The 13,321-nt window shown below is 57.7% G+C and overlaps 1 protein-coding gene across 1 annotated transcript in view; it reads left to right on the plus strand.

Annotated features, from left to right (window-relative positions):
* Positions 1-13,321, plus strand: part of PLXND1 (plexin D1) — a 52,247-nt gene that overhangs the window by 4,822 nt on the left and 34,104 nt on the right. Inside the window, exon 2 of the mRNA XM_057554842.1 lies at positions 12,567-12,743. Coding sequence (XP_057410825.1) covers positions 12,567-12,743 — 177 coding nt within the window. The remainder of the gene's footprint in view (positions 1-12,566; positions 12,744-13,321) is intronic.

Below are 13,321 nucleotides of genomic sequence, written 5' to 3' on the forward strand. Positions count from 1 at the left end.
GATGAAATGAGGTGCTACAGGTGAAGCACTTAGCAGAGTGCCTGGCCCACGTGTTTGCAGTTACTGTGATGGTTTTTAACGGAGCTAGTTTAGAAAGCCGTTAGGTGGTTGGTGAGAAGGAGAGAGGAGGAGCAGGGAGAGTCGGGAGGAGGCTGGTGCCATCTTCCAGGCAAGTGATTCGCTCCTTCATTTGCAAATATTTCTTGAGCACCTACTGTGTGGCGGGCGCTGGGCGCAGAGGTAGGGGTGGCCGGCCAGGTGTTGTTCTAGGGGGATGTGACAGGCCTGGTCTGAGGGCACAGAGAGAAGAAGCGGGGGTTCAGGACGGATTCAGATGCCTGGACGTAGCCCCAGAGGTGGGGACGGACAGGATGGAGGAGAAGGGAGTTGCCCAGTCCAGCCCGGCACTGGGATGGAAGTCGGGGATGCGACAGGGGTGCTTCTGGGGGAGACGGTGGGTTTGGTAGGGGGGCGGGGGTGAGTACCAGGGGCCTGGAGTCCCTCTTCCTCCCAGCCCCGTCTGGCCTGACTGCTCCAGCACCAGGTGGTCTCAGTGGGGCTGGACAACGGGGGACAGGACCCTGCCCTTCCATCTTTTCTCCAGGGATGTCTGCCCCCCAAGCAGGGTGGCTCAGCCGGGCCTCTGGGCACCCAGCCTCGTGCTGTTGCCCTTGGGGCCTCAGGCCTGAAGCTCCAGAGCCACGGTTGGGGTGGTCTCGGACGTTCCATCTCCTCGCCTGGGAGGCTTTGCCCCCCGCTCACCACCTTTAAGGCAGTGAAGAGGCAGGGAACATTGTCTTCCCAGCCTTGGGCCCCAACTTTGTCCCTGATTGCTTTGGGCATATTTGGGGCCTTTGGACTATTCTGAGAGAGAAAGTGAGAAAATTAGCCTCCGTCGCATGTAGCTTGGATCCCTTTTCTCAATTCACGTATGTGGTGAAAGTGAGTTGGGAAGTTGCCTGTGCTCTCGGTGGGGAAACTGAGGCACAGGGCCACCCAGCAAGGCGAGGGCAGACTGAGTCCGACTCCTTTCCCTGAATCTTTCCTTTAACTGATGAATGGCCATAATATTTGTATTTTAAAATAAAAAAGAAAACCGACAGGGAAATGTCAATGTTGCATTTTCAAGGTGTCTTTTTATAGTAAAGGTGGAAAAAAAAATCCTCAGGCGGTTTTAAACTGGCATGCAGTGGGTGGGTGCCCGTCGTCAAGAAGGCATTTTCTGAACCAATTTAGGGGCTGAAATGCTGGGTGGAGGTGGAGGGAGATAAGCTTCCAAGATGGGCTTTCCATTTGGAGTTGGCCTGGGGGCTGGGAATGAGCTCCCTGCGGCCGAGGGTAAAAGCAGAGACACTTGGGGGCACTTAGGAGAGGGGGCTCTGGCGGGGTTGGCTGGGATGACCTTCTAGCCTAGAGAGACAGACACATCTTGGGCCAGGAGACGGTTAACATACCTCCCTGCCCTGGGAGTGTCATCAGTCTCGACTGCCAGGTGCATGAGGGTAGAGCTGATGGTGAGTCCTGTTCTCCTGCCCGTAAGCTGTGTGACCCAGGTGAGTCACTTACCTTCTCTGGGCCTCATGCTTTCTCACTGTAAAATGGGACAGTGTCTCCTTCTGAACTGAAATCTCCCACGAAGTGCCCAGGAAATGGCAGGTGGAGGTATGAGTGCCAGGAGAAGAGAAATACATCTGAGAAAAGTGTGCTCAGCGTGTGGAACAGCCGGTGGGGCAGGGAGCGCTCAGAGGAGGGAGGAGATGGGACCAAAGCAGGCCCTGAAGTGAGCAGGGGTGGGCGAGACAGAGGGGTGAGGCGCGGGTGTGTCGGGTGCCTCCCAGCCCGAGCTCAGTGGCGGGAGGCACAGGCTGAGGAGAGAGCCGCTTCTGCTAATGGTGAGACGCTGCGCATCTGGTAGGCCTGAGGGGTGTGCAGATGCTGGGTGCCCTCTCAGCTCTCTGGGGCTGAAAAATGACCACAGCCACCCTCCCAGTTCTGAACAGGGACGCTGCATCGGGCCCTTCACCTTCGCCAGTGTGTTTGCTCTCACAGCACCCCACCCCCACCCCGTGAGGCAGGGAGTGCTGTTATCCCCAGTTTTACAGATGGGGAAACTGAGGCCCAGGGTCCCACGCAGCTGGCTAGTGGCGTAGGGACCTGCAGACTGGCTGTCTGGCTCTGGAGTCTGCCGTGGGTGACCGCTGGTGTCAGCTGTGGGCTCTCAGCTGGGGGTTTTGCAGTTACCCCCCAATCCCGCAGAGATTTGGGTGGAGCCCTTTGTAGAAAACCCCCTCTGGGGCAACACCTCCCAGCAGGCCCCGGATGGAAGCCGGGATGGAAGCCGGGAGCTGCCGCTGCAGTGACTCAGTTCCTGAGCCGGCTGAGGCTGGCGAGGGTATCTGCAGAGGCCCTGCCACAAGTGGGGGCTGGGGCTGAGGGGGCCTCCTGAGGAAGTCAGGAAGGCAGGGAGTCACTTAGTGACATTCATCTCTGAAAATGTGATTGTGACCCCCTGGCCCTTTGGGTGCGTGAATGAGAGATGTGGTCAGTTTGAATGACTTGACAAATCCCTTTCAACCCTGACCCCAGCCCTGGACCATGCTGTGTACTGGGGCTGGGCAGGCCGCTGCCTCCCCTCCAGGGCAGCCCCTCACTGTCCAGCGTTTGCTAGGAGGGTGGAGGAGCCGTCATGGCCCTGGCCGTGCCCACCGTCAAGCCTGCCACACCCACACACGCCCAGAGTGGTGGACGGGTCAGTGCTGGACCCTGGCACCAACTCCCTGGATTCAAATCCTGACTGCACCTCCTCCCTGGGGCCTCCAGCAAGTCACTTACCTTCTCTGGGCCTCCACTTCCCCGTCTGTAAAGTGGGCTCAGCACAGACAAGAACAGGGACCCCTGGAGTTCAGCGGAGGCCGTGTGTGAGTTGGCTCAGCCCCTGCAGAAACACCCTCTACAGGAGTCTCATTTACTCACTGCCACGGCTGCCAGTTTTCATGGAGATTAAGGAAACAGGCCGGCTTCCGGGTTCTGGTTGCTGGAGGGTGGAGAACAGACACAGTGTGTATGGAAGAGGAGCATGAGGGCCTGAGCCCATGGGCCTGAGGGATCCCTTCCCATTTCTGGGCCTCAGTTTCCCAGTCTGAGCTGGGCTGTGGGGTGGCAAGAAAGCCCTCACTCTGTCACCAGAACTGCTCGCATTGGCATCATTATTATTATTATTATTGTTGTGTCTTGGGAACTTATTCTGTGTCAGGCAGTTTGCAAAAGCACTTGACGTATAATGTGCATCTTTTAATCCTGCCAGCAATGGAATGGGGTGAGTGTTATGCTAAGTCTACAGGAAGGGGAAACAGAGGCCCACAGAAGATAAGTGACTTGCCTGAGGTCACACGGCGGGTAAAAGGTGGAACAGGTGTCTGGTGTCAGAGCCTGTGCTCATCACCTTTACTCCCTGGTTCCTCTGAAAACGCTGACCTAAGGGGTGTGAGCCAAAGAGGCCCTCAAGGTCACAGTGATGGGGTGAATGGGTCCGTTTTAAAGTTGAAGAAATTGAGACCCAGGGATGTTCTTCCCCTGCTGGGGCTGCAGTGGGGAGTAATGAGAACTTCCCAGTGAGGCCAGCAGAGCTGCCGAGCCCCGTGCCCAGTGTGGTTCCAGGCTGGGGCCAGGTTCCCCGGGTGCAGGGCTCCTGTTCCCCACAACTGCAGCTGTCTCCACCTTTGCCCACCAGAGCCCAGACCTCCTGGGCACCATCTCCTGCCTGTCTGTGCTCCTGGTGGAGGGTTCCCTGGAGTGTGGCAGGGAGGGGCTCAGCTCTGTTACATGGCAGCCCGTTAAAAGGCATGAATCGGACCCTGCCCCTATCCTCCAGGAGCCCCAAGACAGTCGGGGAGGAGTTCGGGACAGAAGATATGCCAAAGCAGAGCTGAGTCTGAGGGACTCAGGGAAGGCTTCCTGGAGGAGGGGGGTGTTGGAGCAGGACTTTGACAGATGGGGCTTGGGGAGGCCTTCCAGGCAGAGGCGAAGGCTCAGAGACGTGGTAGAACATGGTTTGGGTAGCAGGCAGAGATGAAGCTGAGAGCGTGTGAGGTCTGGGGTGCAGGCCGAGGATTTGGACACTGTCCTGTGGGCTGCAGGGAACCAGTAAAGGCCTGGGGGAAGAGTGAGACACAGTTGATCTGGTTCTAGAGGAGACCCCGTGGCTGCTGGCCCACATTCGTCCTGCCAGGTGCTGGCGGGAGCAGGACGCTCTCTCCTGGAGCCCCCAGTGGGGCTGGACCAGGTGACTCCCAAGGGGCCCTCCAGCTCTGCCAACGGTGTGGGGATTGCCATGGAAACCAGCTGGTCCCCAAGTGGGGACAGGCCCGGAAAGTCTCCTGGCACCAGCCACGTGGATTTGGATCCCGGCTCCCCCCAGAGCTCGCCTGTTTTCCTTCTTTCCAAAGCCTGTGTTGAGCCAGGGCCGAACCCAGCAGGCTGCCTGGAAGGGCCCCGCTGCCCCGCCCAGTCTCCCGCTGCCGCTGATCTCGATGCCGATGCCACCGAGATCGGCCGGGCCAGTGAGGCTCGCCCCACCCAGTCCACCATCCTTCACCCTGGAACACGATAAATCACGCGCTGGAGGAGGGAGGAAGCTCACAGCTCCATTACGAGGCCCAGCGAGGCCCCAGTGGGGTGTTAATCACTGTGCGCTTTCTGTTCTGATCGGTAAATAATGGGGGGGGGGGCCGTGGGCAGAGGGCTTGAAGTGGAGGCCAGGCCCAGGAAAGGAGCTAAACAGCGATCGGCGGTCACCTCCACCCCCCCATCCCCCTCTCAGAGCTCGTCCACCGTCTGTGTTGGAGGTGATTGAACCCTCTGGAAGTGGCTAGCTCCTTGATGGGCCCCAGTATCCCCAGCTTGCAACCCAGGGCCTTTCCAGCTCCACATGGCCAAACTCCCAGCAGTTGTTGGCTGCACCCGACAGAGCAGGGGGCGGAGAGACTGTGGATTAGGACGAGGGTACTGGAGCCAGCCAGCCTAGGTTTGAGGCTCACCTCTGGCTATTCTGGCTGTGTGACCCTGGGCAAGTCACTTTACCTCTCTGTGGCTTAGTTTCCTTTACCATAAAGTAGCAGCAACTTATGAGGATCTGGTGAGGGTTCAGTGAGGTTATACAGGCAGAGGTCTCTGCACAAAGTAAACCATTGCTGCTTATTATTGTTGTGTTACTGATTCCACTGTGTTGCTACTATTATAAAGCTGTCCCTTCCCCACGTGGGGGTGGTCTCTGAACTGGGACATTGATAGCTAGAGAGAGGGCCCCATGTCACCTCCATGTCTCCAGCACATGGGACCCGGCCCAGAGATGTTTGCTGGGAGCCCCTCAGCTGCGGTCGGTCACAAGCCGTTGTCAGATGACTCTGGGACCGAGGCCAGCACCCCCAGGGGATCGGGAGGAGGGTGTGAATTCAGTCTCCAGGGCCCCTCAGCGCCAGGAGGAGGAAGGCCTGGTGTCCCCAGGAGAGCCAGCTGCACTCTCAGCTTCTCCCGGCCTGCGTCCCTTCAGGGGAAGAAGCTGGGACCGAAACTGTTCCAGGGTGAGGAGGGGCTGGAGCTGCTGCGTTCCGCCTGCCGCCCCTCCCCCGCTGGAGCTGGCGGAAAGGAATGACCCCCCCCACCCCCACCCCGCGCCGCCCCGGCCAGGGAAGAGTCCTGGCTGCCCATCCCACACTGTGCTCCTCTGGGACCCGGGGGGAGGGCTGGAAACGGGGCCAGGCTGGGCCGGAATGAGAAACAGCTTCGAGAAGGGGGAGCTGAGTGTCTGGGGGGCCGTGTCCAGCTAACAAAACAAGGGCTGCTTGAGTCAGCGGCTGCGGCAGCAGTTCCCAGGCAGGCCCCGAGCAGAGCCACCCCAGCCCGGGTGAAGGCAGCGCTGCTGATGCAGCCTCAGATGCTTGAGTTCGGGGAGTGGTGGAGCGGCTGGTCCCAGGGGCCCTCCTGTCCTCGGGCGTCCCCGAGCCTCTGCCCAATGGCCTGCAGAGATCATTGGGAATGTGTATTGAGCACCTGTGGTGCTCAGTACTGAGGGCTGCCGTGAGCTGAGCCTCTGTAGTGGCTGCAGTTATTGCCCCCATTTTATAGGTGAGAATACTGAGGCTCAGTGAGGATGGGGCAGCCCACAGTGAGTGAAGAGCTATAAGACTTGGCACATCAGGAGACTCGGTTTCTCTGTCTGTTAAATGGGAACCCAACGAGAGTGTGTGCTCCACGCCTGCATGCAGCAGGTCTTCAGTCTAGCCCGGCCTCTGACCTCAGCCTGGGGCTGTCCCTCCAGGCTGTGTTCTGTTTGGCGGCAGGGTCGGGAGTGCCAGTTGTGGGTGGGTGGACGCATCATGCTCAGGGTGGCCTGGCTGGCTGATCCACACGGCCCTTCCAGGTGGTGCCCAGCTGGCCTGGACGGCCTCAGTGCTTGGGCTGGGCGATCCACCTCCTCCAGAGAGAGGGTCAGGGAAGCCAAGGCAGGCCCCTCTGAAGCTGTGGAAGGGTGCACGCAAGCTGTTCTGCCCATTGCCATTTGTTGGTTTTTCCTGCCTGATTCAGGCAGCCTGGGACCAGGAAGAGAATTACTGCACTGTGTGTCCTGAGGAAGCCTCTGCTCCCCTCTGTGCCTCAGTTTCCCCAAAGCACTGCTTTTCCCCTCCCACTCAGAGCCAGGCCTGCTGACTTGTACTCTGGCCTGGCTGGCCATTCTCTCCCCCACTGCCCCCCACCTCCACCCCTTCAGGAAGTGAACATCTTGATCACCAACTGGGAGGTGCTGGTATTTCGTTTCTTGGCAACAGGCAGCTTCCTCCTTGGTGTGAGGGCCATTGCCAGAGGCCCCCCAGAGCTGAGTCTGTCCTGCCCCCTCCCAGGACCGGCATGCGGTAGGCCCAGGGCTCTTTTCATGCCTCGGTTTACCCTCAGCGGAGAGGTCAGCTCAGTGGAGCCGTAGCCCAGTAGCCGCCGTGTTTCGAGAGCGCGCACGGGCTGAAGTGGTTGGGTGGAGTTTGGGTTTGGGAGTCGCAGGTGTGGTTTCAAGTCTGGGCCTGACCTGTGCCCTTGGAGACCTGGAGAACACTTCCCCCTTTAACCTCAGAGCTTTGGGAGAAGGTGGGGGGAGGGCTTACTCACCCAGGCTCTGCAGGAAGCAGAGTTTAGTGCCCCGTTTCTAGGCCTGGCTTTTGATGCTGTGCCTGTCAGACCCCCATTACTGCCCTGCTGGCTCCCCGTTCTCCAGTCCTGGCCCCTCCTCTCCTGTCCACGCTGAGGGAGAAGGAGCTGGCCAGGACAGGGGTTGGGGGAAGCCACAGAGGGGCATGCCAGGTCGAGCAGGGGCCTTGAGGGCCCAGGAGCAAATTTTGGGTTTATGCTGAGGGCACTGGGGATCTGCTGAAGGCTGTTGAGCTGTGGGAGGGACACAAGCCACTTTGCTTTTTTTCTTTTTTTTTTTTAAAACAACTTTTTAGTTTGGAATAACTTTAGATTTACAAGAAAGTTACAAAGGTAGCACAGATAGTTCCCGCATACCCTTCCCTCAGTTTTCCCCACTGCTAAGATCACGCGTTATGACAGATGCGACATATATTTGTCAAAACTAAGAAACCAACGTTGGTATCTTACACTCAACTAAACTCCAGAGTTTCCTCCACGAATGTCCTTTTTCTTTTCCGGGATCCCACGTCGCATTTAGTGCTTTGCGGTTGTCAGAGCTCTTCTTGGCTGCTGTGGAAGGGTGAGTGGGAGGGGGCTCAGTGCAGCCCCCAGCCCGTGGGGTGAGCGGCAGGCCGCCCTGCAGTCTGCTGCTGAATACCCCAAAGTGATTGGTGTGCTTTCAGCTCCTCGGCAGTGAAACCTCACTTTCCCGGGATCGGGGTTCGGTAACAACCAAAAACTTGAGGCAGGAAAGTGCCCTCACTTCCCAAGCACAAAACCCCGACAGCCAGCCGACAGCCGGTGTAGTCTACACCTGGGGCGGAACCGCTGGGTCTTGTAGTCTGCCACTGACGCCTCATCCTGCTCGGAGTGCCACCTGCGGTGGGGCTGAGGTTTGGTGGGGTCTGCAGGCAGGAGGCGGGAGGCTGAGAAGCCAGGCTCTGGAAGCTCTTGCTCCAACTGGCTTCCTGGGGAGAGAAAGTCAACACAATTACAGTTGGTAGTGAAATCAGTATGTCGGAGTTCTAGTGGGAGAGTGGGCGGAGCTGAGCTTTGGCCCCCGGAGGCAGCCAGCGGAGAGAGAGGAGGTGCCCTGCTCCTAGAAAAGAGCTGAGACCAGCAGCCACCCGTTGCTCATCCCATTTTAGAGAAGGATCCACTGAGGTTCTTAGAGGAACCAAAAGTAGCAGCCAGGTGCTGCCTGGCACTGAACACCTGGCTCCCCCGTGTTGTCACACGCACAGTTGACATACAATTGACCCATACTTTTCCTTCCGTTCTCCAGTGCCTAGCATGGCAGTGTTGCTCTCATTGTTTTTTCTTTTTTATGTATATAAATTTATTTATTTATTTATTTTGGGCTGCATTGGGTCTTCGTTGCTGCGCATGGGCTTTCTCTAGTTGTGGCCAGCGGGGGCCACTCTTCATTGTGGTTCGCGGGCTTCTCATTGCAGTGGCTTCTCGCTGCGGAGCACGGGCTCTAGGCGCGTGGGCTTCAGTAGTTGTGGCGTGCAGGCTCAGTAGTTGTGGTGCACGGGCTTAGTTGCTCCACGGCATGTGGGATCTTCCTGGACCAGGGCTCGAACCCGTGTCCCCTGCATTGGCAGGCAGATTCTTAATCACTGCACCACCAGGGAAGTCCCTCTCATTATTTCTGCTTGGAAAGGAAGAAGCTGAATACAGTCATTCACACTTTAGTCAAAATTAGTTTCCTTTCTTTAGTAAACACTCACCCCAGAGCACAGTCTCCACCCTGGAGAAGCTCATGCACATGCTACCATTCTACCATGAGAAATGAAGGTGGTGACCAGCACAGTGCTGTCACAGAGGGCTGGAGAGGTTTTTTTGCAATTGCATCTTGCAAGCTGGCTGAAAACTTGCTGCCTGGGCACGCCTGGCAAAGGGAACAGCGTGGGTCAAGAGGAGGGGAAATAGAGGGCTCAGAGGTATGAGAAGGGCATTGGCTACTGAGGGAAGAACATCATGAAGGTTCAGGCGCCCCAGGAGGAAAGTGTGGCCATATTTGAGAAACTGCGGAGATTGATGCGGTCGGAGCTGAGGGCGGGGCAGAGGAAGAAGTGAGACTCCAGTCCTGAGCAGCCGGCAGGAGCCAGATCACAGAGGCCTTGAATGCCAGGCTTTACCCTGAGGATGGCCAAAAGCCAGGGAGGGGCTCTCCAGTCTTGTGCTTGGGAAGGTGGCCCTTGTGGGTTGGAGGAGGCCACTGTGAGAGTCCAGCCCTCCCCCTGATCTCAGAGGAATTTGTGTTTTGAAAGACCAACGCCGAGTGAGACTGGAAGGCGGGCTGGTGCTGATGGAGGGATTTCAGGCCGTGTCACACGGTCAGGGCAAGCAGTATTTTGGACCTTGGAGCTGACTTCCCCTGGAGACCGGGTTCGGCTGAGGGCACACCCGGGACGGCCGCCAGTTCCCCCGAGCCCACTTTCCCCCTTTCCCGGGCCACATCCCCCAACAGCGGAGGCCTTTCCCGCCTGCCCAGTGGACGTGTGTCTGGCTTCCGTTTTCGAGTCAGTTGTAGCCTTGTGATTTCCCCTGGTGGCTGGGGAGCCAGCTTCCCCCTCAGAGCACAGATCATGCAAAGCAGCCAACGGGTTACTTCTCCTTTAAAAATTTTTTTAAATTTTATTTTTAGAATAAGAAAAAAAAAAGTCAGAGGAAAGGCTTTTTAGAGAATTCCTCCAGTGCAGAATTAATGGCTGTGAGCGTCAGGGCGGGCAGGCGAGAGCTAGATTCCCAGCCATTCCCGCCTCATCCTCTCTGCACCCCCGGCCCACAAATCACCCTGATCTGGGCGCCTGGTCCGGCTGTTCCTAGGACCCCCCATTCTGGCTGGCTGGGGACCCCCCATCGCAGGGCCCAGTGCAGAAAACCCCAAAGTTGTCACCCAGGCCCTCCAGGTGTCCCCTTCCTGCCTTCCCACCCCTCCCAGAGCTCAGGGAGGAAGCGCCTGTCCCCTGGGTGAGGGTTTACAATTTTAATTTTAGAACAACGTATTATTAAATGGCGCCAGTAATCCACAGATTTCAGTGAAGAAAAGTTATACAACCCCTGGGAAAAGCGTCCTCATGACAGGTCTTGGGCCCAGGTGCCCGCTGTCCTGCCTGCTCGCTGGTGGAGCCATCTCATCTCTTCCCTGCAGCCGCAGGATTGCGGGGGGTGAGACCAGGGCTGGGAGAGGCCGCTGGGGAGATGGGCCAGCAGCCTCCTTCCAGGGCCGGCCCCCAACTTGGGCACACAGGTGAACACAGAGGATGGGTCAGGCAGGGTAGTCTGAAGCTGAAAGATGAGCCAGTGATAAGACAGTCTGGGCAGTGGCTTTCCAGGCAGAGGGACTGGCACAGGCAAAGGCCCTGTGGCAGGACCCAGCTTGGACTGTTTGAGGGACAGAAATGAGGCTGGTGTGGCTGGAGTGGAGGAGTGAGGGTAAGGATGGGATGGGATGGGCCCAGAAGATCCCAGGGGCCTGAAGGCAGGGTTTAGGATTCAAGGTTTATTCTCAGTATCGTGTAAACCATCCGAGGGTTTCAAGCAGAGGAGACCTTTGTACCTTTAAAGGGCTCACTTGGCAGCTGTGTTCAGGGGGAAATGTTGAGGGCAAGAGTTGGCCCAGAGAAGAGGGGCCTGGAAGAGCCTCCTCGGTGAGAGGATGGCTGCCTTAAGGTGGTCCCAGATGGTCCAGGTTAGAAAGTTTTTGAGGTAGGCATGATTTGCCCCCAAATTCCACTTTATAATAATAATTTCAGTGACTGTCATATCTGAAACAGTGATAGTATCAGTTGACACTCCTGGAGCATTTACTGTGAGCCACGCTCCGTGCCAGCGCTTTACAATGAACTGTCGTATCCGAGTGCCTATGAGGGAGGTGCTGGAGATGCACCCATTTTATAGTTGAGTAAACTGAGGCTCAGAGGAGTGAAGCGACTTGCTCCGGTCGCTCCTGGCCATCCTGTGGAAGGCCACCCGGTCATGAGTTGTGGCCCAGGGCACTCCGCAGCCCCACCCCATCGCTGGGCTCAGGGCTCAGCTCTGTTTATTTCCCCAAGAATGAAGGACCTGGTATTTATGGTTTGCTTTTGAAAACTAGTTGAGATTTTGTGCAAAACCCATGTGGGCACATCATCAGTGGCTTTGGCTTGCAAAAAGCACAGATAAGGGTAAAAAACCTCTCTCTAAAGCCGTGCCCTAAAGCCAGTTCTGCTGGCCGCTTCAGTCCTGGTGGCATGATATTGCAGCTGGTGACCTGGAGCAGGCCACATGCCCTCTGAGCCTCAGTTTCCCCATCTGTGACATGGGACCTCAGAGGGCTGCCAGGATTCAGGGAGTTGATGCACAGGCCCGGTACAGGGTCAGTTCCCAGTAAACGTGGCCTGTATTACGTTTGCTGTCGTGACTGTTACTTTAATGTTTATGTGCCAGTTTTACCAAAAAGGCCCCATGATGTCCTGGGACTTTTCTCAGCCAGATATCTTTCTTCATAATCAGTGCAGATTTGTGGTGTCTCCCAGGGCTGGGGTGGCTCTCCTGGATGATGTGCTCAATCCTCGTGGACACTGAGGTTGTGTCGCCCAACCCCCACTCTTCTAAAACACCCTTGTGTCTGCATCCTTGTGGATTTGCACAGTTGTCTTGTGAAAGGCACTTCCTGGAGGCCTGTGTTGTACTTCTGTGGAGATTGCAGAAGAAACCTTTGAAAGAACCAACAAAACTCAGAGAAAGGTGGAAAAGGTGGGCGCAAGTCCAGGGAATGGCGGGGACTGGGGATGCCAGCGCGGTTTTCCCGCTCCTGTGAGGTGGGGCTGATGTGGATGGCAGGATTGTGCACTTGGACACACCTGGCCTCAGTTTGCCCATCTGTAATGTGGGCAGATGAAGGGATGTGTGTTGGGAAAGGAGAGAGGGGCCTCAGTTTGGGGAGCCCTCAACCTGGGTCTGGTGAACTGCTGGGAATTTGGGAGGGGCTTGCTGGGGTCAGAGCAGGGGCCTGGGGGGAGGAAGCCCCATGATTGCTGTGGAGACCTCGCCGGGACAGGAGGGACACCTCTTGGGTGTCGGTAGGTAAGCTGGGGCAGAGGCTGGCCTCCCTGGGCCTTCTTGCCTTCCTCACATGACTCCTCCTGTCCAGCTCCTGCATGCCCGGAACGTACCCATCTCCTTGGGACAGCTCTGTGACTAAAGCCAAGGGCAGGGGTCGACCTAGGCTCAGAGACGGGGTCCTGCTTATGTTGGGGCCTGAGCCCAGCGCTGGGCATACAGAACCGGAGCAGGACTTTAAAAGCACTGTTGCTGAGGCCGGAGACCACAGCCGGCTGTGTGGGCAGGGAGCTGGAGAAGGTTCCGGAGCCGAGGTCTGACATGAGTCTCTCTTCCAGCTGCAGCCGGAACAGCTGGACTGCGGGGCCGCCCACCTGCAGCACCCCCTGTCCATCCTGCAGCCCCTGAAGGCCTCGCCTGTGTTCCGAGCCCCGGGCCTCTCCTCCGTGGCCGTGGCCAGCGTGGGCAACTACACGGTGGTCTTCCTGGGCACAGTCAGTGGCCGGCTGCTGAAGGTAGGGCTGGGCCTGGGGGGGTCCCCGGGGGGGTAGAGGGCAGGGGTTGGGGGGAGGGGCCCACGGGTTATAAGGTGGCATCTTCCACGTCTGTTTCTTCCACTCTTGCTCACAGCAGTAAGTGCCCGTCGTGCAGAGGAGGGATCCGGGACTGAGAGGGGGCCCTTCTCTCAGGGCTCCAGGACAGGGGTTTTGAAATCGGGTGGATCTGAGTTCAAGTCTCTGGGCTCTGCCACTTGCAGACTGTTTGACCTTGGGCAATGAACTTTCTCTCACCCGGCTTCAGTTTCCCCATCTGTTAAGGGCTGCACTTTCGGCCTCTTGAGACTGTTGTAGGGCTTTGAAGGGGCGGGGGGAGGCCACAGCCTGGCAAGTGGGGACTCTCCCTCCCGTTTCCTCCTCCACTCCGTTGGCCGCCCTCTGCAGATGCCCCAGCCCGAAACCAAAGTGACTGGTTTCTGGAGGTAATGATGCCTGGCCCTGAGTTGCCTGGAGCTGGGAAGGGGTGAGAGGAATCTGGTTTCCCCACTTAGCGGCCTCCAGGTGAGGGCGTGCACCTGCCCCCCAGGCACCTACCA

The sequence above is a fragment of the Balaenoptera acutorostrata genome, chromosome 10 (genome assembly GCF_949987535.1).
Source record: "Balaenoptera acutorostrata chromosome 10, mBalAcu1.1, whole genome shotgun sequence".
NCBI classification, from domain to species: Eukaryota; Metazoa; Chordata; class Mammalia; order Artiodactyla; family Balaenopteridae; genus Balaenoptera; species Balaenoptera acutorostrata.